Here is a 24,041-nt window from a genome sequence, read left to right as displayed (position 1 = left end):
CGCACAGGGAGAAAACATCAGTGTGGCATAAAAGTCATGGCAGTTATATGGCTAAAACGTAAAGGTCACTCTTCTTTAAACCTCAACTCTGTGATTGGTTGTGCAGGTAATAGAGACAGATCATAGAGAGGCTGCAATTATCTATGGGCCGACACAGAAACAGCTGGATCACCACAGCTGCCAAAATGAAGCTGATATTGACTTTATTCCGGTGAACTTCTGCACTGGCTCAGGGGTTTCCTCAGTAAAAAAACAAAAAAAAAAACAAAAAAAAAACATAAAAATATAATACTTGATGAGGCAGAAGACGAAGGACATGTACAGTACCAGGAGAATTCCTCATGAAGCTGACTGAGAGAATACCAAGGTGTGCAAAGCTGTGATCAAAGCAAAAGGAGGGCAACTTAAAAAGTGTAAAATTCTGGTTTGTTAGACACTTTAATATTTACCGCATGATTCCAAATGAAAAATACAATTCAGCTTTCATAGTTTTGATGTCTTCTGCATTAATAAACCATGTAGAAAATAATTAAAATAAATAAAAAATACTGAATGAGATGTGTCCAAACGAAAATGTGTTGCAGGTCTCTGTGGTGCCTGGTTTTGCCACCAGGTGGAGCCTCTTACTATTTAATGAGATGGAGTTACAGGTGTGTTTGCAGATCATCTTGTAAAGGTCCGTAAAACAAGCGCACCTCCCTGCTGTCTAACTGCTAACTGGTTGTCTTAATAAAAAACTCTGCAGTAACAGACTAAGGATTCCTCTAACTTAGCTTAGTGTTGGGGTCATGCTAACACTAATGCTATGTTTTTCAAACTTTTCCACAGACCTTGCACTATTGATCAGTAATGGGCAGTTTCCATTATGAAAATTAACCAAATCCAAGTTCACAATCCTGATATTTTTTCAAAATCACTTTATCCATGTCTCATTCGAAAATTTTCCAGAACTTGAACAAGATCCTGTAAAGAGTAAGAAATTCTGTGCTCGATCGCAAAAACAAGACGCCCCTGAGAGACTGGGAATCTACGATTAATGTGACAAAAATTCAGAGACCTTAAAACCAAACTACAATCTGTGTTTACTCAGTGTAGAAAGGAGACATACATAGAAACAAATTAAAACTGAAAGGAGTAAATTATCTATAATAGGTTTTCCCAGTGTTGGTAACATCTGTGGGTAGTTGTTGAAAAACAGAATTGCTGGGGAACCTCTCTTGATGCACTGAGCCCTTCTCTAACTACCTTTGTATTTACTATAAGGTTTCTTCCCATTAAAAGGGAGTTTTTTTCGTGCCACTGTCACCTCAGGGCTTGCTCTGGAGCTTCAGGCATATGGGTTCTGTAAAGCATCTTGAGACAATTTGACCTGTAGTTGGCGCTATATAAATAAAATTGAATTGAACTGAATTACTCCTCATTAGGGCTGCAAGGGGGCTGGAGTCTATCCCAGCTGACTTCGGACGGACACCCTGGACAGGTCGCCAGTCTCTCACGCATGTTTTTGGACTGTGGGAGGAAGCCGGAGTACTCAGAGAAAACTCACGCATGCACAAGGAGAACATGCAAACTCCATGCAGAAAGATCCCAGGAAGACCAGGACGTGAACCGGGGATCTTCTAGCTGAAAGGCTAAAGTGCAAACTACCAAGCCACTGTGCAGCCCTTTAGAAAAATATGTATAAATGTAATGTAATGTTCTATAAATTTAAAAAAACTGTGTGATCTGGTAGTACATTCAGTCCACGTGGCATTTAGATTTGTTTCCAGTGCAACTGATAGATCGAGAACGGGGGCATGAGGTGCAGCAGTATTTCGGCTCATTCATCTACTTGGACGAAGCGACAGTGATTTTATAAACTGCTGAGTAAAATCAGTTTATCTTCCCATAAATCCCACAAGTGTCAAAGCAAACGTCATTTTTAAAATCATGTTCTTCTCAGAGAGCAGCCAGTATTTGCACGCGGCTCCACGATATTAAGTCTGAGAGGAGAAGCTGTGGCTGTGATGGTGAGATTTAATGCGCTCGCATTTAGAAAATCCTTCCTCAGTCATTTACAATAAAGACGCGGCTCTAACGATGACAGCTTCGAGATCTTGTCGGGAGCGGCAGCAAAGCGTCGCACCTCACGATCAACACTCAAAGTCCCCCTCAGCTGTCTGTTTACTGACCGACAACCAGCTGATGGAGTGACAATCCTGGAACGAACGCACTTAATTGTGACCCGGTCATTAAGCCACAGCTGATTCTGTCTCCAGTAATTGCTCTGTTCCCATCCTTCCCCAATTACTGAAAACCTACTATTTATTGTCACTAAGCCTCTGTACCAATTAAACAGAGCTGTTACGGAGGGCTTGGCTGCAGCGCATCCATATTTTCTCCCCTCTTATTTCCTCACTCCGAGCCAGGAGCGAGACCTGGGAGACAGTGAATCTGCCCACATTCCTCCACCATGTTGACTCCATTCTGCTCTACCTGCGCTGTGCGTTAGCGGCATGAAACTTGGGCACAAAAATGAGCCAAAACCATGAAAAATCCCCTTAAACGGAGCTCATACATGCATTTCCTTGAAAGTTTTTCTCGCCGTGCACCGAGCCATACGAGGGAGCCGAGCAGCGTTTGCCTGTTCAGCGATAACAGAATTAAGCGATAAAGGAATTAGTTCTGGAAGAGGAGGGGGGATGATGATACAGAGTCGGTTGGGAGGAGCTCCGGGGAAGACGCAGCTTTTAGAAAAGCTGGAGGTAGCAGCAAGTGTGAAATCCTAATCTCATCTTTTTTTTCAACCCCTCCACATATATAGTTCTGCACTCATCCTCTGCACACTGCCCCCTCTTCCTTTCTTCTTACCCCACCCCCCTCCTCAGCTAACAAGCTTTCTCATATCAGCTTTGATTATATAAAACCGCTGCAGGCTTCACTTTTTCCATCCTGCTGCTGCTGCAAACGCCCTCCTGACGCCGTTATCCTTCTCCCCACCTCATCTTCACGTTCTCCTACATCCACAACCCACCGTGACATCCATCCTCCGTCTCCCACACGCACCATCTCTTTCTGTCACCCACACAAGTGTTGGTGTGAGGTCTTTGGCTGGCGTGTTCCAACTCTTGCCAGGTTGCGACTTACAACTCGAACACCATGTAGAGCATCCCGTCTGAACTGTAGGTCTCCAGCAGCTCCACGATGTGGGGGTGCTTCAGCATGTGGCAGATACTGGCCTCCCTCTTCAGATCTGAAAGCACAGAGGATGAAAGGGAGATGAGCATTTCTGGCAGCTCCATATTATGCACAGAACATGATTAATGCTGATTATGCTGCAATTGAGGACAGTAATTAAGGAAGAATGACAGAATATGTGCATTTTTTTTAATTGACAGATATGATTTTCTCATATTTTAGCAAAATATGCAACACGAAGAAGGCAACTTTTGCAGGATTTCTTTAAGTGGTAGTCGGAAATCTGTGCAATGAATGAATAATAGTGGACAGTGAACAGTTTTCAAACACTGACATTTAATTTCTGCTGCAAAATCGGCTCTGCTACATCAAAAATTAGAAGAAGAGAATGGCAAAAGCACAGCTGCAGTCTTCTACACTAAATAAACTGTAACGGTATTAATCTCTTGAGCTCTACTAGGACTAATGTTAGCTAGGGACCTCTGCTAATTTGGTGTTATGTGATCTTAATCCAAAACAAATCCACCATGTCTCAAAGTCATGAAGTAAAATTACCCAGCATATTCTGCCAAACAAGGAGTTCTTGTCGAAATATTAGTCCCGTGCGAATCGGCATGTCAATGATTTTGGGGTAATTTTTGTGTTTTTGCAAGGTTTATGCTTTCTCTGCCTATTTTCCAGTTGGAATTGTGGAGACTCCGGTTATAAATCGAAGATTGGATCACTTTGGGTGCAAATGCAGCTCGCTGCATAGCATGAAGAACAGTTCACAGAAAGCCCAAATACATCGGGAGTGCAAACCTCTTAAAACTAAACAGTGACAAAACAGATTCTTCTCATTCGAACAAAATCAGCACTATCCAAAACTGACAGTTTCTCCCTCACCATTGACAGTTCCTCAGTTTCTCCCTCCCCTCAGGTTAAGAGTCTGGGTGTCATCCTTCATTCCTCACTTTCCTTCCAATCACATATCAATAACATCACTGTATATTTCCATCGTCGCAACATCAATCGTCTCCACCCCTCCCTCACCTTTCATACTACCTCCATCCTGGTCCATAGCCTCGTCACTTCCCGGATTAACCACTGTAATTCTCTCCTCTTTGGTCTCCCTCACAAATCCCTCCATAAGCTTCAACTGGTCCAGAACTCAGCTGCTCGCATCATCTCCAAAAGCCCCTCATTTCATCACATCACCCCTGTCCTACAGCAGCTTCACTGGCTCCCTGTCAAATCCAGAATAGAATTCAAAATCCTCCTGTATACATTCAAGGCCTATCTGTCTGATCTCCTTCACATCGCCTCCTCCACCTGCTCTCTCAGATCCTCTTCCTCCATCCACCTCACAGTGCCCTCCGCCCGCCTCAGCACCATGAGGAGCCTCCATCCTCCTAACCCTCAGCACCATGAGGAGCCTCCATCCTGCTAACTCTCAGCACCATGAGGAGCCTCCATCCTCCTAACCCTCAGCACCATGAGGAGCCTCCATCCTCCTAACCCTCAGCACCATGGGGAGCCTCCATCCTCCTAACCCTCAGCACCATGAGGAGCCTCCATCCTCCTAACCCTCAGCACCATGAGGAGCCTCCATCCTCCTAACCCTCAGCACCATGAGGAGCCTCCATCCTCCTAACCCTCAGCACCATGAGGAGCCTCCATCCTCCTAACCCTCAGCACCATGAGGAGCCTCCATCCTCCTAACCCTCAGCACCATGAGGAGCCTCCATCCTCCTAACCCTCAGCACCATGAGGAGCCTCCATCCTCCTAACCCTCAGCACCATGGGGAGCCTCCATCCTCCTAACCCTCAGCACCATGGGGAGCCTCCATCCTCCTAACCCTCAGCACCATGAGGAGCCTCCATCCTCCTAACCCTCAGCACCATGGGGAGCCTCCATCCTCCTAACCCTCAGCACCATGGGGAGCCTCCATCCTCCTAACCCTCAGCACCATGGGGAGCCTCCATCCTCCTAACCCTCAGCACCATGGGGAGCCTCCATCCTCCTAACCCTCAGCATCATGGGGAGCCTCCATCCTCCTAACCCTCAGCACCATGAGGAGCCTCCATCCTCCTAAACCTCAGCACCATGGGGAGCCTCCATCCTCCTAACCCTCAGCACCATGAGGAGCCTCCATCCTCCTAACCCTCAGCACCATGGGGAGCCTCCATCCTCCAAACCCTCAGCACCATGAGGAGCCTCCATCCTCCTAACCCTCAGCACCATGAGGAGCCTCCATCCTCCTAACCCTCAGCACCATGAGGAGCCTCCATCCTCCTAACCCTCAGCACCATGGGGAGCCTCCATCCTCCTAACCCTCAGCACCATGAGGAGCCTCCATCCTCCTAACCCTCAGCACCATGAGGAGCCTCCATCCTCCTAACCCTAAAATCCCAAAGGATGATGGCAGTATGTGGTAACAAGTATTTGACTGTCTAACAATAGGCTCCATGGTCATTATGTGGCAGCCTGTTAATATTATATTAGGGGATATTGTCAATAATTTTGAGTGAAACACAAATTAGCTTATTCTGTGTGAATGTGCCACATTAAGCAGATGTGGATGGCAATTTCTAAAGCATCTTAAGTCCCCAGGTAATGCTAGTTCCATGTGAGTAGGGCTTTGGAGTGACTTTTTCACTGTAGTTACTGTTAGTCCAGCTGCTGAAAACAGCTGCTCAGATGTACAGAAATAATGTTGCAGCAACTTTATCACTTCAGGAAATCTGTTAGTATTCACTGCCACCTAAAAAAACAGACTCATCACTTTGGTTCTAATGTTGTTGGAAGCTTATAATCAGAGTCCTGGTGCTCCTGAATGTTAGCAGCATCTCTGTTGACATACACTCAGTTCCTGGCCTATGTTAGTGCTGAAAAAATCCTAGCTTTGCATTAGCAATAGCCTCAGGTAGCTAGCTAAGGCCCTAGAGACACTTTTTCACAACTTGATGCTGCAAAGTTCAATAGCACGACCGCCACAGTTAGCATTTAGAGAGCAGCAGCTAACAGACAGCCAGCAAACACACCTGTAACTCCACTACACAGTAGGAGGCTCCACCTGGTGGAGCAACCAGGTACTACAGAAACTCTACAATGTATTCTCTGACAGTCAAAGTGCATGCCTCATCGGCCAATATATATTTAATAAACTGAATTATTAACAGCAATTTATCAATCAAAAATTAGTCACATAAACTATGCTAAGATATATAGTTCAAAAGACACACACACTAGCGCATATATCTGTTAGCTTCCCTCCTGTTCTCTGTGCTCACATATATTGTATTTTAATTCAGCCAAATTCCCAATAAAGCTGTACTCATTCACATATTGTTCAGTCTCTGTTGGTGGACCACGAAACAAGTATGAAATAAAGACTGAAGCCCAGCCTATTAAGACAACATGTTAACCAAGATACTGCTCTGCAAAAACAGATTTTATGACTGCAGAGCCGTATGATAAACTCAAAATATTCTGGAGTTAAGATAAGAGCTGGGCTGAGAATTCATCTGTATTTTCATAGAATTCAAAGATACAGCGACAGTCAGTGAACAATAACACAGCGGGTAGAAAAAGAGTTCCAGAAATATCCACCACGTTTATGCTGCACTGTACTTAATATGCAGATCAAACTATTTTGCTTTGTAATAAAAAGCCTTCTAATCATGTTGGACTGTCCAGTTTAACTCAGTTTACTTGTTTTTCCCTAACATGTAAATCTTTGTTGCTAATTACTCCGACAAGGAATGTGGCAGAGTTATGTGGCCATTGGCGTACGTTTATCTATCTGTATGCAACATTACTCAAAAACGGAATAACAAATTTGGATGAAATTTTCAGGGAAGGTCAGAAACTACACAAGGACCAAGTGATTAAATTTTGGCAGTGATGCGGCTTATAGTCTGGATCCACAGATTTGTTCAAGATTTCTGTATCATTACGAGATAGCGGCATGGCGTCACTGTAACTATGACAACAAGTGAACGCTACATCAGCTGCCTGCTGATGATCACATGATTGTGATCCTACTACAAATCCACCACTGCAGATTTACCTGGACTTATCTATCCAAAATGATGCAAGGAAAAACTGATTAAATTGTGGGGGTGTTTCTGAGTCCCATCAATTCCCGCCGCCCGCTACATATTTAGGTCACGTGATTCGGTATCCGTACATAACGTACACATGCATAACACATGCGTGTGCTCAGCACAAGGTCATTTTTTATTAAAGATTTCATCCGTAGGAAATGACACAAAGACTGAGCAGCCTTGGTGGAGTACAGCGCTCTCTGAGTGCTTTTCTTGTTTGCACTGTACTGTAATGTACAGTGACATGCAATTTGTCAAAATAAAATCAACTTTAATGGTCAATTTGCAATTTTGGAGAACATGACTAAAATTGAGAAACTCAAGTTTCTTTAAAACCACAAAACAAAGTGAAAACATTTAATCATTGGGTCTATACAACATGGAAATGGTGGATATTTTGAATTACAGAGCAGCTATAGCAACATCTTTGACATTGGTTATATCTTCCAGTTCTATGAAAGTACAGACAAATTCTTAGTATAGCTGTCATCTTAAACTTGAGTGTGTGGTGAGTTTGTGAGGATGTTGTTGTTCACTTATACGTAAATCTTTGCTGATGTCTTGTATTGTGCTGGAACATACAGTGACATACAATTTGTCAACACAAAATTAAATAGTCATTTTGCTGTTTTGGAGAAAATTGTATGGATTAATCAACTAATCAGTCAATAGGAGCCATAACAGTTCATATGACCAGATGCTTTTTTTTCCACCCGACTGTTATGAGCTTCATCAGGATGTGAGAGTTCACACTATTCCCTCCTGATCCACCTCCGCTGTGCCGCCCACCAGCCAATCAGTGGGAGTTTATACAGCAGCAGCAGAGAAGACGACCCAACAAGAACACAGATGATTGTCTTCAACGAGGAGCTGCCAGCGCTTCTGCACGCTTTGAGAGACTTACTAGGATCTGTTTTCCCTCCGTTTCTCTATATTTATGAAGTCGAGGATCTCTCCGGCAGAGTTTGGTAAACCTTGTCAGATTTTACTTTTTCACTGACCTTATAAACATCATGTCGTCAGAAAACCAGCCTTATTTTGCAGTTCACTGACAATGTGCTACACCAGGGGTGTCAAACATGTGGCCCACGGGACCAAACCGGCCCACCAGAGGTCCAATCCGGTCCGTGCGATGACTTTGTAAAGTGTACAAATTATAGCGAAGACATTAACTGCAAATTTTACATTTGTAAAACCATAAATTTCAAATAATTTCTAGACCTCTACAAGTTGTCTTGATCATAAAGCAAAATACTAGCAGCTGCAATCCGGTGTGTTTACCTGGAGAGGGCTGCAGCTCATTTGCATAAAGTAGACTGAACTTCGGCCTGCAGAGATTAGGTAGGGGGTTAAAAAAATAATAATAATAAAATAAAAATTAGGATAAATCGTGAATCGGGATTTTTTGTGAAAAAAATCAGAGATTTTTTATTTATTTATTTATTTTTTTTTAGGCCATATCGCCCAGCCCTAATTATGCTGTAATTTTACTGGTCCGGCCCATTTGAGATCAAGCTGGGCTAAATGTGGCCCCTGAACTACAAGAAGTTTGACACCCCTGTGCTACACGTTAAAAGGAAACTTTACACATCTGAATCCATTCCATGTTTTTTGTAAATCGTTGACCCCTACAGCTTTCCCAGCTCTACGCTCTGGCGTTTTCATTCGATCCTGCCAACTTTAGAGCTTTCTGCAGCTTAGCTTTACTGGTATAAATGGAAAATGCATAGTGCAGCATGAGGTCTGCACTCCTAAACAAGCGTGACTCATCGGCAGGAGTGTATCGTATGCAAATTGGCATCTTGTCTGCTCCCCTTCGGTTCAAGTGCAGTTTGCTTGTAACCATCCCATTATTTTAGATGCTCTCACTGCTGCCTGGCAATGAGCATCTACCAGTTTAATTGGTTCCTAATGAAGAGGAGGGTTAATGGAGGGGGTTACTGGAGCTGAAAAGAACAATGTGAGCTGGCTGTTTAGAGGAATCGCCTGGGAGAGATGACAGACGAACGCAGCACCACACAAAGCTTTCCTTCTCAGGAGACAAATAGCAGAAACTCTTCATTTGGTTTTGTTTGTAAGGGATAAAAGCAAGGAAAAGACAGTTAGCTATCATTTGATTGAGCCAGAGTTTTGACAAGACTGATGTGCACAGGGACAAGAGCAAAACAATCAATATTCTGTCACAGTCTCTCTGATGCAAATGGAAAAATTGTTCTGTCATGTAAAATGGGATGAACAGAGCAGGGATGGAAGACAGGTTTGCCAGATTAGAGGAAATTTTCCACCAGAACAAGTGGTGCATCTACAAAACTGCAGCATATCGGTGAATCACAAGGCCTTTAAATCACAATTTATCCACATGGTGGCTATTGAAAAGCTTCAGTGCAGTGGAGCACTGCAGCCAAACTTTAATAATCTATGACAACCGCATCCAAACTGCATCGCATACACAAACTTGTCTTTCTCTGTGCATCTTCTTCATCATTATGAGCCCGAGGCTATTTTCTTTAGAATTTCCCCCTAAAAACATAAAAACACACCTGATTTCAATCGCTAACATCGCCACATCTTTAAGGCAAACATTGACAACCTCAGGCTCTACGAATGAGGGGAAAATCCTGAAATATATCTCCCTGCTACTACCTGCTTCTGTATCTAAATTAGACTGTGAACAACGGCTCTATAACAACGAGTCAATACAAAGCTGCTGCTAAGCTCGCTTGAAAAGAATTCTCAAATGCAACTAAGGCTGAACAACTTTTGCAAAAGGTAAAATGCGCCACGGCAGTCAAATATAAATGAGGCATTGTGGTCTTCAAGAGATGTTCCAGACTACAAATCAGGAACATATTTGTGTGGTGCAGACTGCAGCAGAAATACCATCATTTTATGTTTTCTTCAGTGTAAAAGAAATTACCATTCCCACTAAAAATGTAAGGCACATCACAATCTTAATATCTGTAAGAGATATACATACATATATATACACACACACACACACACACACATATATATATATATACACACACACACACATATATATAATAACTGCAGTGTGATTTATCTTTTGCATACTGTTCACTTTAACTGCCACTATACCAAACTTTAAAAGAAATGATTTGTTTTGATCTCAAATTCAAAAGCCTAAAGTAGCAAAAACACCCATTTCACTCTACTGTGAATACACTTATGGAGGGCAACGTATTTCCATTCCCTGGCAGGAAACTTTTCAGAGAAAAAGTTCTAAAAAGCCCCGGTACTTTAACTGCTCAGCAACAAACGGAAAATAGATGCAGTGACCTCTTTCATACAGCAACTGTGCTGTAAGTTCACTATGAAGAATCCTGCTAAACATAGTGGAGCATTTACAGGTTTCTCTCAGGGACTGGTAGAGATCTGGGACAGAAATTCAAAATTCTTAACCGACAGTTGGTCACGTTATCAATCAGTAATGTTCAGTGGCTGTTTCCACATGCACAAGTGAAGCCTTTTTTTTACCAAAGGTGCTTGAAGCTACCCACACAACTGACTTGTCTTGGTAAACTTGGACTTGCTTTCTACACAAAAACACTAGCAGGAAACTGTTACCCACCACTGAAGTCTCTCTCATGGTGCCCCCTTAATGCTTTTGGCCATACAAACACTGAAAATCACCGTATTGATCTATGATTATCAAAATACAAACACAACTGAAAAAACAATCACAAAACTACTTTTAACAACTGGGATTTGAACACTAACATTACTGTTTTTCTTTGCGATTGCCAACATGGAACTGTCCAAAGTACAAGTGACTTCTTACTTGGGACAATACTAGAGATGTAAACTTAATCTTAATTGGCAGCGCTACACAAATAGAGTACTGCACATTTTATTCCATATGCTGATACATTTACCACAAGTTGCTGCAACTGCTTTATTACATTCAGTCCTAGCACACCTCTGTTTCACTTTAATTTGCACGCTCTGGTAGAAGACTTTCTCATCTTGACCCTTTGGTAGCTGAACTCCCACAATGCTCTCTGCTTGCCAACACAAAACTGTAATCTAAGTCACAGCCTCCTTGGGTTGCTACAGTATTAAACAGTAAAAGGCTCCACCTTGTGGCACAGCAAGGTACTACAGCTAATGTTAAATACATTTTCTGACATGCATGTTCTCTGTCTTTTGCCTTATTGGTTCATATTTTTGATGTGTTAAATTATTATTGCCGATTAAACATTAATTAGCAACATCGCAAATCACTACAGTATTAAACACAGCAAACGAGCTGCAGTGTTAATAAACAATAAGGGGTTCCATCTGGTGGCGGAACAGGGTACTACAGCTGATGTGCAATACATTTTCTGACATGCATGTCTTTTGCCTTATTGGTTCATATGTTTTGAATTTGTTAAATTATTATCAGCAATTAACCGTTCATCATCAGCATCCCCAACCCTGCAGTATTAAAGCTGCAGTCATATTAAACATTACAAGACTCCATCTGGTGGCGGAACAGGGTACTACAGCTAATGTGCAATACATTTTCTGACATGCATGTCCCTCAGCTTCTGCTCAGTGAATTTATTAACACCAGTTAACTGTTTAACGATTAATCATTACCAGCCAAATGAGAGACCGAAAATAGGGCTACAACAGAGTGAACATCAGGTGAACGCTTCTTTAAATGAATCATCATGTTGCTCCATTACTGCAGGATGTTTGCTAACAAGTTTTCCATATCAGCTTAAAAGACACTGTGACATGTCATTGTTTTGTTCTTAACAGCTGTTGCAGGTTTTCAGATTGGATTTGATAGACAATAGGGATTAGCCTTCAGTACAGCATCTGAACATAGCCTAACCCACCTATCTCGCTTTCATCCTTCCATTCTGCCGCTCTGTCTTTTGATCCATTCATTGATGCCTGGCAGCTGCTCTGAGGGGTTTTGAAGGTCGATGCCAACCAGAGAAATATACATCATATACCTAACCTTTCTGCATGAGCACAATCTCAATCGATTTACTCTAAATGCCTCACCAAGCACACTTCATGGTATTAACTGGGAATATTCATCTCTCCAGCTCAAACAGTGAAGCTGTGCCAAAGTATACATGCTCAGTATGCACTATGGAAGCTAAATATTCCACATTCGCAGTGAGATACTTCCCTGACTGCTGCTGCTGGAGGTGATTTATGGACGAGGACTGTGAATAGGAAAAGGTAGGGCTGAGGAGATGTTTCTGCAAAGATGTGATAGGGCTGCACACAAACTCTCTCTCACACACACACACATTCACATCATTATGGCGTGAACTATAATGAAAAGTTAGCGTATTGTTCTTCCATGTATGCAGTGACATTTAATTAAGCTCCGAGCTGAAGCCATGAGCCACTTGTGCTGCTGTGAGCCTCGGCGCTAACATTAAGCTAATCCTCCGAGGACAAGCACAAGGCGTCAGCTAGCTCTAACATGATGCTAATGCTGCTAAAGCTGGGATAAGTGGTTACCTTAAGGGCATTGCAGCCTGCCACACTTAATGTCATCTGGTGAGCTCGCTGCTTATGTCCGTCACTGTAACTCCTGCTGGAGATTACAAAAGATACTTCATCTAATGAGAGGCAAATCGCCACGGCAGTTTTATTGAGCTACGAAAAAATTGCTGTGAGTTAGTTACACCTGTGTGTGTTTTTGTGTGTGTTTGTGTGAGCAAAGCCAGTACAACGCTATCGATCCTTTAGCTGAAGTGTAAGCAACAAGAATTAAAAAGCAAAAAATATTTGAAAAAAAAAAAAAAGACAGAAAAAGGCAGAGTGGAAGGAGACAGATAAGACTGTAGGTTGTGGCATACAAAATTGTATATAATAATAATAATAATAATAATAATAATAATAAATTTTATTTATAAAGCGCTTTTCCAAAAACTCAAAGACGCTGTACATAAAATACAATAAGATAAAACAAAACTGTTAATTAAAATCAATAGATAGTAAAACAAGTTCAAGATAAAATACAGAATCACTTAAGGAAAGCAGATCTAAAAAGGTGAGTCTTTAAAAGGGATTTAAATGTGGTGAGGTTGGTGCAGTCACGGAGGGCATGGGGGAGTGAGTTCCAGAGTGTGGGGGCGGCAATGGCGAAGGCTCTGTCCCCCCAATGTCGCCGGCTGGTCCTGTGCGGGATGGAAAGGAGGTTTGTGTGGGAGGAGCGGAGATTCCTGGGGGGGGTGTAGGGGAGGAGCAAATCGGTAAGGTAAGAGGGGGCAAGATTATGGATGGACTTGAAGGTGAGGAGAAGCAGTTTGTACTGGATGCGGTGTGAAATGGGGAGCCAATGGAGGTTCTGCAGGACGGGGGTGATATGGTCGTGAGAACAGGTTCGGGTGAGGAGTCGGGCAGCAGAGTTTTGAATGAGTTGAAGTTTATTGAGAACTTTGGAGGTGGAGCCGAAGAGAATGCTATTGCAGTAGTCAAGGCGGGAAGTGACGAAGGCATGAATGAGGGTTTCAGCGGCTGAGAAGGAGAGGAAGGGGCGGAGACGGGCGATGTTGCGGAGATGGAAATAGGCAGTTTTGGTGATCTGATTAATGTGGGGTTCAAAAGTGAGGTTGCTGTCAAATATCACACCGAGGTTGCGGATGTGAGCAGAAGGAGATAGGGTGGTGTTATCAATGGTAATGGGGGGGTGGGGAAATGGTGTGAGTGATTTAGGTCCAATAAAGATGAGATCAGTCTTGTCGCAGTTTAGCAGGAGAAAATTTTTCCTCATCCAGGATTTAATGTCGGCCAAGCAGCTGGAGAGAGAGGGGAGGGTGGTGGTGGCGGTGGTGTTGGTGGAGATGTAGAGTTGGATATCGTCGGCGTAGCAATGGAAGTGTAGGTTGTGGCGGCGGATGATGTTGCCGAGGGGGAGGAGGTACAGGATAAAGAGGAGGGGGCCAAGGACCGATCCTTGAGGGACACCATGGGACAGGGGGGGCGGTGGCGGATGTGCAGTTGTTGACCTTGATGAATTGTTGTCGATTTGTGAGATATGATGTGAACCAGGTGAGGGCGGTGCCGGTGATGTTAATGGAGGATTGAAGGCGGGACAGGAGGATGGAGTGATTGATTGTGTCAAATGCTGCAGAGAGGTCGAGAAGAATGAGGATGGTGACTTGTCCAGAGTCTGAGGAGAGGAGGAGATCGTTGGTGACCTTGAGGAGAGCAGTTTCAGTGCTGTGATGAGAGCGGAATCCGGATTGAAAGGTTTCATACAGGTTGTTGGAGGTGAGATGAGTTTTCAACTGGGCAGCGACGACACGTTCTAATGTTTTGGATAAGAAGGGGAGGTTGGAGATGGGCCGGAAGTTGTGAGGGGAGGTTGGATCCAAACCAGGTTTTTTGAGGATGGGGGAGACAGAGGCGAGCTTGAGGGGTGAGGGGACACAGCCAGTACTGAGGGAAGTGTTGATGATGTTAGAGATGAGGGGGGGAGATAACAGGGAGGCAGTTTTTGAGGAGGTCAGTGGGGATGGGGTCCAGGCAGGATGTGGAGTTTTTAGTTCCAGTGATGAATTTGGGCAGGTCCAGGGGGGGAAACGGGCGAGAAGTGGGCCAGGGGGGGAAAGTTCAGAGGGTTTGGTGGAGGAGAGGGGGGATCAAGTGAGGTGGGAGAGGTGACAAGGCTGCTGTGGATGGAGATGATTTTGTTATGGAAAAAAGAGAGGAATAGGTTGCACTTGTCAGTGGTGAACGAGTTTGAGACGGTGTCCGGGGGGGCAAGGAGTTTATTGACAGTTGAGAAGAGGGACTTGGGGTTGTTGGAGCTGGTATTGATCAGGTCAGAGTAGAAAGTGGACCGTGCAGATTTCAGGGCGTCTTTGTATTGTTGGAGGAAGTCGGAGTAGGCTTGACGGTGAACTGTCAGGTTTGTTTTCTTGACAAGACGTTCCAGCTGTCGTTTATGGGCTTTCATGCGGTGGAGTTCGGGGGTGTACCATGGAGCAGAGTGGGAGAAAGTGACTAATTTGGATTTGAGGGGAGCAAGCTGATCAAGACAGGAAGAGAGAGTATGATTATAGTGGTTGATGAGGTCAGTGGGGTTATTGATTGATGGGGGAGGGGAGATGGACAATGCAGTGGTCAGTGAGGCGGAGAATACAGAGGGGGAGAGTGATCTAGTGTTTCTAAAAAAGATTGTCCGTTTTTCCTTGGGCAGGGGGGTGGGGAGGCTGATGTCCATAGTTATTGCTAGGTGGTCAGAGATGGAGAGATGACAGCTGGAGATATTTAGGACTGTAAGACCAGAGGAGCAAACCAGATCGAGGATGTGTCCATGGTTGTGGGTGGGGAAATTGACATGCTGGGTGAGGTTGAGTGATTGTAGGAGGTCTAGGAAGTCAGAGGCAGATTTACTGTGAAGGTTGTCCATGTGAAAGTTGAAGTCACCAAGGATGAGGACTGATGGAGATGTAGCTAATAGCTGGGTGGCAAAGTGGGAAAAGTCAGGGAGAAATGAGGGGTTTGGTTTAGGTGGGCGGTAAATGATAGCAGTGACCATTGGGGTGGGACCGGGTAATTTAAAAACAAGGTGTTCAAAGGAGGGGGAGGCAGGGATGGAAAGTGGGATGGTTGTGAAGACCTGTTTGTGGATGACTGCGATGCCGCCTCCTCGACCTTCTGGGCGGGGTGAGTTGAGGTACGTGTATCCGGAGGGAGTGGCTTGGTTGAGTGGGTAGAAGTCCAGTGGTTTGTGCCATGTTTCGGTTAGACAGAGGAAGTCCAGTTTATTGTCCAGGATGAATAATTGTAGAATGGGGCCTTTGCTGGTGACGGAGCGGGTGTTGAAGAGGGCAAAGTTCAGGTGAAGTGTGGATGTGTGATTAGGGGAGGGCTTCTGGGGACAAGGCTGTGAGGTCCGTGGAAGTGGGCGAAGGTTAGCAAAATGGCAGTTTCTGAGGGAGGGCTGCCGAGGTTGTCTGAAGCTGATGATGGTGGGGATTTGGCAGCTAGTTGAATTCTGGTAGAGCCGGGGTGACGGGCAGGGGGAGCCAGAGGGGGGAGGCAGTGGGTGTGCTGGAGGGGAAGATGGGGGGAGTTCCAGGTGGGGACAGAGGGGGGCGCTGTAGCTGGGAGGCGGTTCAGTGGAGCGTGAAGAAGAGATGGATGTAAACACTGGCACTAGTCAGTCTGAAGTGTGGACGGTGTATTGGATATTTGAGACTAAAAGTGATCTGCCGGACCTGTTTGGATGAATGCCATCACTGTTAAAATATTCTGGCCTGTTCCAGAAACAGTTAAAATTGTCAATAAAGTTAATTCTGCTGGCACAGCAGAACGAGCTAATCCAGGTGTTCAGGCTGAGCAGTCTGCTGAAGCGCTCAGAATTGTTGTTCACCATTGGTAGGGGCCCGCTAATAAAAATAGACTTTCCGCAGTCTTTCAGTAAGTCCGTCAGATATTGAAAATCACGTTTTGTCTGCTCAGACTGGGGGCGCGCTGTGTCGTTGCAGCCGACGTGAAGGATAATGCGGTGTACAGAGGAGGGGAGTGAGCGGAGAACGGAAGGAATTTTAACAGCGATATCTGCAGCTGTAGCACCGGGGAATGACAGTGTGATAGCGTTAAAGAACCTGATGCCTCTCATGATACTGTCGCCAATGATGAGCGTAGTGGGGGCGAAGAGTGGGGCAAGTGGTGGACGGGAGGTTGTGAACTTACGGGAGAGGTGGAGTGGAGGGCTTCCAGCTGAGGTTGCGTCGGGGCTGGTGTGCAGAGGAGCCGCCGCGGGTGCCAGCTGTCCCTGTGGCTCGGTGTCGGTAAGGGGGGAGGTGATGGTGGAGCGATGGAAACGCAGCGATGAGGAGTCTACAAACTCGCGTTGTAGACAGCTGCTATGATGGTCCAAATCTTTGCCGACGGACCCGGCGGAGTGGCGGCGAACCGCGTCCCGCAGCAGACGTCGTCGGGAGGTTGCGGAGGATATCCGGGTTTGGGACCGCTGGGTTTGTTGCTCTCCGGAGGAGGACCGAGTGCTGCCGGTCGCCCGCGGAGGGGAGACCCTGCAGGTGGAGCCAGGCTGAGCCCGGGGGCCACCGCACGTTTGCGCGGAGGTGGTCTTTGCGCCGGCGTCCAGCGGCGACCGGGAGGTAGCCGCCCCCGATGAGGAGGCCGGCTGATCCGCAGCGTTGGACGTCGGGGGGTCCAGAGCCTTTGGCGGTCCGTCGGCTGTTCGGATGGGAGCCGTAGAGGCTCCGGCAGCTGGCAGGTTGGAGGAAGAGGAGGCGTCGCCGCCGATCAGCGTCGCCGCCGGGTTGGCGGGCCGGGGCTTGGCCGGTAGGGTCAGAGCCGCAAAGCTGATGAGATTTGGTCGGGCCGGGGAGACGGTGTGGTCGTTGCAGCTGCTTCTGCCACGAATGACAACCTCGGACCAGGATGGATGTCGGTTTGGAGTTGAGCAGGACGAGGGCCGAGGGCTGACGGGGACCCACGGGAGGGTGTCGTGGAGGGAGGACTGGACTGAAGCGAGGTAGCGGGACTGCTTGCAGGCGACGTTCATGTAGGAGGTGAGTATATCTGATTTGATTTTTAGCTCCTCGGTTAGACGACGGATGTCTGCCTTCAGGCGGATGATGGTTGTGTTGGCTGCATCTAGATCAGAGGTGTGGGGGGCGGACAAGGAAGTGGTGTCCGGTGGAGAGTCCCTGGCTGTGTCCGCCATGTCCCTGGCTTCCGAAAGAACTAAACAGTGAACTAGGTTTGTTTCTGTGGTGCTATAGAGCCCTAATCTGCTGCTGTTAGCATCCAAACACTGTAACACACCGACGTGATTGAGCCACCGCAGCTAGCTAGCCGCTGCTGATAGCCACTGTCCGTTAGCAGTTAGCTGCGGTTAGCCTCTGACCGGCGGCTCCGTCCAAGTCTGAATGTTCTTTACAAGGTGGTTTACGCTCAAAGTCTTTTCATCAGAAGGTGTAGCTTTGTACAAAAATAAAAATCTGTCAAAAGTCTGTCACGGCAGGACAAGGAGTTTGTCTCGCTGCGACTAATAGTAATGTGGGAGCGGGAGCCCGACAAAACACGTCCTTCCGTCAGCCGACATCACGTGGTAAAAAATTTGCAACACTGTAAATGCAAATTAGTTCCACCATATATATAACTGGGGCAGGGCTGTGGAAATACACTCAACTTTAATCAGTCGCAACAATTTAACTCTTCAAACTGTCTTAATTTCTGTACATTCAGCTGAAAGCCAGACTAGAATTTTTTTATTACGAACAGAGCTTCATCTAAAATTAAAGTAGCGTTAGTATTCCTCTAATCTAACCTCTACACAATATAATAAATGCAAAACTTTAAGCTACTCCAAGACCTCTAACGAGCAATGCAACATAGGCAAAACATATAACGTCTGATTTATCTAATGCATGTTACTTCAAAAGTCCAGCTACTAAAAGTTCAATCTGATGCTCAGTGGTATAATAAATCCGCTTTCATTGTTTCAAGTCGAGGTAGGCAGATATTTTTTGGCCTCACTGGGCAAAAGTGCCATAATAACTGTTCAGCATGTTATTGGTCTGCAAGGAAACTAGAACTTTGCGCCTCCTGGTGACTCTTTTGGCATGATTTATAAATCTAAACAAGAACTGGCCGTTCCGCAAATGTAGATGTACAGCGACTGATTCAAAGGTGGAAAATCCTGCAGAAAAAGCTGTTGGTAACAACTGGAAAACTCCCGAAACAGGACGATGAAATCATCAAAGAGAGACAAACACATCATCAATATTATTATTAGATATATAATATATTTGGAGATACATCCAGCAATGGTATATTCTGAGCTTGCTGTTCTTCTCCTTGAGAGATTTTTCAGTAATATGCAAATATATTAAAGATTAAGATAAGTAAATGAATTTAGCCCTCTGTTGACTGTAGCTAAAGGCTAATGGGATTTTAATGGCTCTGATTCTTTAAGTTGCAGATGGTTAAAGTTACTAAAATCGCAAAATCCTGCTTTTACATCAAGGCACAAACAACAAATTATATAACATACCGTATTATAGTACAACAGTCACAAGAGGTATTTTCTGTCGAGTATTTTTACTTTTATTTTTATACTACATTTTTCTGATTGTACTGACATACTTTTATTAACTGCAAAGAACTTTTTAAAAGCAGAATTTCTGAAGCTCAAAGTTATCTTACAGAAAATAAAGTGCTGAACAAAAATAAGATTTGGCCTTTAGATTGTGAACTGGAGCAGATGTAAAACTGATTTAGTTGCAGTTTTTAACAATCAGTGAAATACCTAGAATGTGTTTTTTTATCCCTTCAAATTTCATGTGTTTGTCTCCTCTACTTCGAAAGTTATGAGGACTTAAAAATGCATGAAAAGTAAAGTTACTTTTTAAAAAGTTAGGTATTTCAAGGCCTTCATAGTATGAAGGTAAAACTTTACATAGCTTAATTAAATATAATGAAGATATACATACATAAAAAATCAGCTGATTCTGAGTGGTTCAGGTGGGAATTTATTTCCGATTTTCAGAAACACAGAGCTAACTATAGTGACATGGTCTCTATTCTAGTTCATATTTTCGTGTTTACTTCGCCTGCTTTAATGTAATGACAGAGTTCAATCCTGTCCTTGTAAAGTGAATCTGACTTTCCCAAATTGGAACCGGTTCTGGATCCGGTTCTCTTCTTCTTCTCTGGCAACTTTTCACTCAGAATTAAAACTTCACACACAGCCAGTAAATCTGCAGAGTTTCAGCCCCGTTCTGTGTGCAATTCAGCCAAATTTAAACATATTAAAAACAGATTTAATCATTCGTGCATGAACGCTAAATGTTAACCAGGAGTTGTTACAAGCTGCTGCACTGTGGTGATAAAATCTTCATTACATAATCACCACGTGTGACAAAACCAACAGAAATCCAGCTCTGTTGTGTTTTCTTGTACACTGGTATTGAAAAGAAACAACAGGCGTGATTATACGTCGTCTTCTTCATTATACTGTCGGCACGAAGCCCCCCAAGCAGCTTAAAATGTAGTTTTGCATGAGCTCAATTTACCACTGGAGGGGGCGGTTGAAATACAAGAAAGTTAGTGGTGGAATAAAAGAGGAGGAGGGAGATAAAGAGCGAGGAGATAAACAGATGTGATCTCCACAGCGATCCCTGCTCCTCCTGCTGGGAGTCAAAGCCTGCAGTGGAGGGAGGTCTTGCTATCGCCGAGCTGGAGGTGTGTGCAGCTCCCAGACCCAGGCAGTCGGGACAAAATGTCACGGCGAGCTAACAGGAAGAGTTTTATAAGCTCACAAACCGACGCTGGGGCTGCTGCCATTTGTTACAAAGACAGGGGAGAGGGATGAAGGAGGGAGGAGAACGGAAATGAAGAGTGGAGGGAGAAAGACAAGAGGAGGAGAGAACGGGAGAACGACAGCAGGCGAAGTGAGTAGGCGATGGCACATGATGAATTTTGCTCATTCTCTGGCTTGCTTTTCTCTCTCATCCCCTCAGAGAGCTGACCTATTCATCAGACAGACCTCCGGACAGGCTGAAGAGAAAACAAGCTGGTGTGTGTGTGTGTGTGTGTGTGTGTGTGTGTGTGTGTGTGTGTGTGTGTGTGTGTGTGTCTTGGTATCAGGCCTCCGCTGACCAATCCATTGCCAAGACACGAACCATTTGACCCACTTCCCTGGGTCTGAGCTGCGTGTTTTTGTGCGTGTTTGTGTGGACGGTTGATTACTGTGGTGGTGCTGCGTTACAGCTGCCCGCTCGACTGAAACCGCTCTGATTTCTACAGGCAACGAAAACGGGAGGAAATAAAAACAAATCAACAACGAGAACAGCCGGCTGGTATCTGGAGGGAGTTTGATGGATTCCTGAGGAGAGGCTGAGACTGGATATAAATGACTGACCATGTAGCACGTGTACGTACACACACACACACACACACACACACACACACACACACACACACACACACACACACACACACACACACACACACACACACACACACACACACAAACACACACACACACACACACACACACACACACACACACACACACACACACACACACACACACACACACACACACACACACACACACACACACACACACACACACACACACACACACACACACACACACACACAGCTAGTGCACACATCTACAGTGAAAAACCAGCATTCAGGGAGTTTTCAGTGATCTTTAAAACAAATTTTTTTAATCACTTTTATGGTGTAAAGTTTTTATAAGACAAAAAAGAAAACATTTAATCCTCTTGATCTCAAAAGGGTTGAAAGGCTTGTTTTCTTTTTAAAATCACCAAAAAGACGCCATTCATCAGAGTCAGAAACAGAAAGAAACATCAGATTTTTGGGTTTTCTTAACCCTTCAACACCCAAGGATCAGACAGGCTGCCTGGATTTTTTTATTTGGGCTGTAAAAGAGTCCGAAATCATACTATGAGTGATTGCTTTAACCCTTTTTTTTTTTCAGAACAACCTAAGCTTTCAGTATCTGGCAATATCAAACTATGTGTTTAGACAATGTAACAATAGCTTAAAATGGAGAAAAAAAAAAACTGACTTGGACTTTTCAGGATTTTACTAAATTAGGAACTGGAGTTGAACATGAACAAAATATTAGACAACAAAAATGTAAAATATGAACTATAATAAATATTTACAAAATTTTTTATTTCATAATACATGTAAAGTGGGAGCGGCGTCGCTCCTTTGGGATTTAAAGGGTTAACAGTCCTTGTTCTAGTTATGTTTGACATGCAGTTCTGTTGAGATAATTAACCAAATCTAAGCTTAAAATCATAATATTTTGTCAAAATCACTTATTTTACACATCTTATTTGAAAATTTGCCCAAAATAAACTGTTTCATCTAAACCAAATCCTGTAAAAAAACTAAAAAAAAAAAAAAAACTGCACTCCTCACTGACAAAAATCCAGACTGAATTTACACAGAGCTGAGAGGAGACAATTGTAATAAAAAGTCATCATGCAAGCAGAAAAATATCTATAGTATGCCACATTTTTTTCAAGTAATGGTATATCTGTGATATACACTTGGATAAATGTTTTACATGTTAATTGCAGGTTTTTTCAATTTCTGCAAAACTAAATGACTAAATAAATGTAGCTATTTACAAAAGATTTAAAGCATCCTAACTTTGTCATACCGCACACAAGACATTTTTGGTTTGCAATAAAAAATGATCCAACAATGAGGAAAATTGTAATTATAAACTGTACTTGCTTTAACTCAAAGAGAAAAACAACTTTCTTGAGACGTGTTGCAAAACAAACCAGAAGAACAAACTTTTCCACTCAGTCTGGAGGTCGTCATTATTCCTGTTTTCCATCCAGCATAAATATCCCTTTTGCTAAACAAAAACTATTAAGTATTTTTTTAATCAAACATACTTTCTGTCACCAATTACGTGTAGTACATTTATTACTGGAATAAACGTTCTTCTCTCCTCTCTATCCTCCTCTCCTTTGTGGTGCTGAAAACAGGGAGCAGCTATTTTTCATTTGTTTTATTGTCGATTTTCTAATTAATAGGAATAATGCTAAATAAAATTTTTATCCGGTGCTTCATAAACTGTCCTTTCAAGCCATGAAAAAGTGGAGAGAAGAGAGCAGCTTGTTGTTAACATTAGCTTTAACCTGATAGATGCCAAAAAATAAACAAGTGTTATTACACACCTACACTAGACACCTGTGTTGTATTCAGAGCAAAGCAATATTTACAGCTGACACATTAGGAAATCGCAATGAACTGCAGGGCTATGGCTATGCACTGAAGCACTCTTTTGACTTCTTTTCACCTGCAGGAGTGTATTGAGTAACCCTGCATCCAAGCAGAAGAGCTCTGTAAGCCATTTCCACTCAACTGTGGCTGGCGTGGAGTCGCCCTTCCATCTCTGTCCACGCTACGCTGAGCGGTGGTCCGTCTCCCCCGTGACCTTCCCCGCCTCCCACAGTCGCTGCTCCCTTCACGCTGCTGCAAGTTTTTTTTTTGTTGTTTTTTTTAAATATTCTGGCTTCTTGCAGAATCTGAGGGTGTAGTTACCCTTCAATCAAGACTCTCCTGCTCTCCCACTCTTGTCTGTGGACTGTGGAAAAGACATGACTGAGAGCAGCAGCGAGTGGAGGCGTGGGCCGAGAGCGAAGGGGTCTGCCACCAAGATGGACGTCCAGCAATTAACCGGTCACTGCAAAGACACCACAAAATGTGGATGGGCCACAAGTTTGGTGACAAACTGGTCAAAAAACGGTGGAAGTTGCTGTTAAGTGGTGAAGGATTTCACATTAATGGAATTTCCTTTGATGTTTGACTTCACTGCGCTTTAGCTTTTAGCATCTCATTCATTATTTTACATTTTACAGGTTGTAAATCCATCAATGCAAAGTCGACTCTTGATGGAATTTTCCAGTTGTATTGCATCGTGTAACTGTTACAGCATTTTTTTGCTTCAATAATCTTCAGTAGCCTGTTTCAGGACTTGTGAGTTCTTACCTGTTCTACATTAGATTCAATTTCATTTAATTGCACAAGTACAACTATTAAGACAAACTTTTTTCTTGTAATATACTCCCTTCTTTACTTTTTATAGTATTATTTGGCCATAGTAGTTTCATTCCAGTTTGTTGCACCTTTGCTGCTTCCGATACTCAACTTTCAGTCACTTTATAATTGAATTACAAAAATTAAAATGTTCCTCTTCTCCATGGTTTTACTAACTGTGTTCATAAATATCCTTCAATGTGTGAGCAAGT

At 43.9% G+C, this 24,041-nt stretch overlaps 1 protein-coding gene and 1 long non-coding RNA gene across 19 annotated transcripts in view; one reads left to right on the top strand and one right to left on the bottom strand.

The window, feature by feature from the left end:
* caska (calcium/calmodulin-dependent serine protein kinase a) overlaps positions 1-24,041 on the bottom strand; it is a 199,140-nt gene that overhangs the window by 91,318 nt on the left and 83,781 nt on the right. For all 18 annotated transcript variants that reach the window (XM_055015327.1, XM_055015332.1, XM_055015326.1 and 15 more), the window contains exon 3: positions 3,127-3,232. In XM_055015327.1, the coding sequence (XP_054871302.1) occupies positions 3,127-3,232 (106 nt within the window). The remainder of the gene's footprint in view (positions 1-3,126; positions 3,233-24,041) is intronic.
* Positions 20,390-23,989, top strand: LOC111570834 (uncharacterized). Its single transcript, XR_004847623.2, has 3 exons — positions 20,390-20,681; positions 21,037-21,163; positions 23,096-23,989. It is a non-coding gene; the product is annotated as an uncharacterized LOC111570834 (long non-coding RNA).

This window comes from Amphiprion ocellaris, chromosome 11, assembly GCF_022539595.1.
Source record: "Amphiprion ocellaris isolate individual 3 ecotype Okinawa chromosome 11, ASM2253959v1, whole genome shotgun sequence".
In the NCBI taxonomy this organism is placed as follows: Eukaryota; Metazoa; Chordata; class Actinopteri; family Pomacentridae; genus Amphiprion; species Amphiprion ocellaris.
This window is presented reverse-complemented; position numbering and strand designations above follow the sequence as displayed.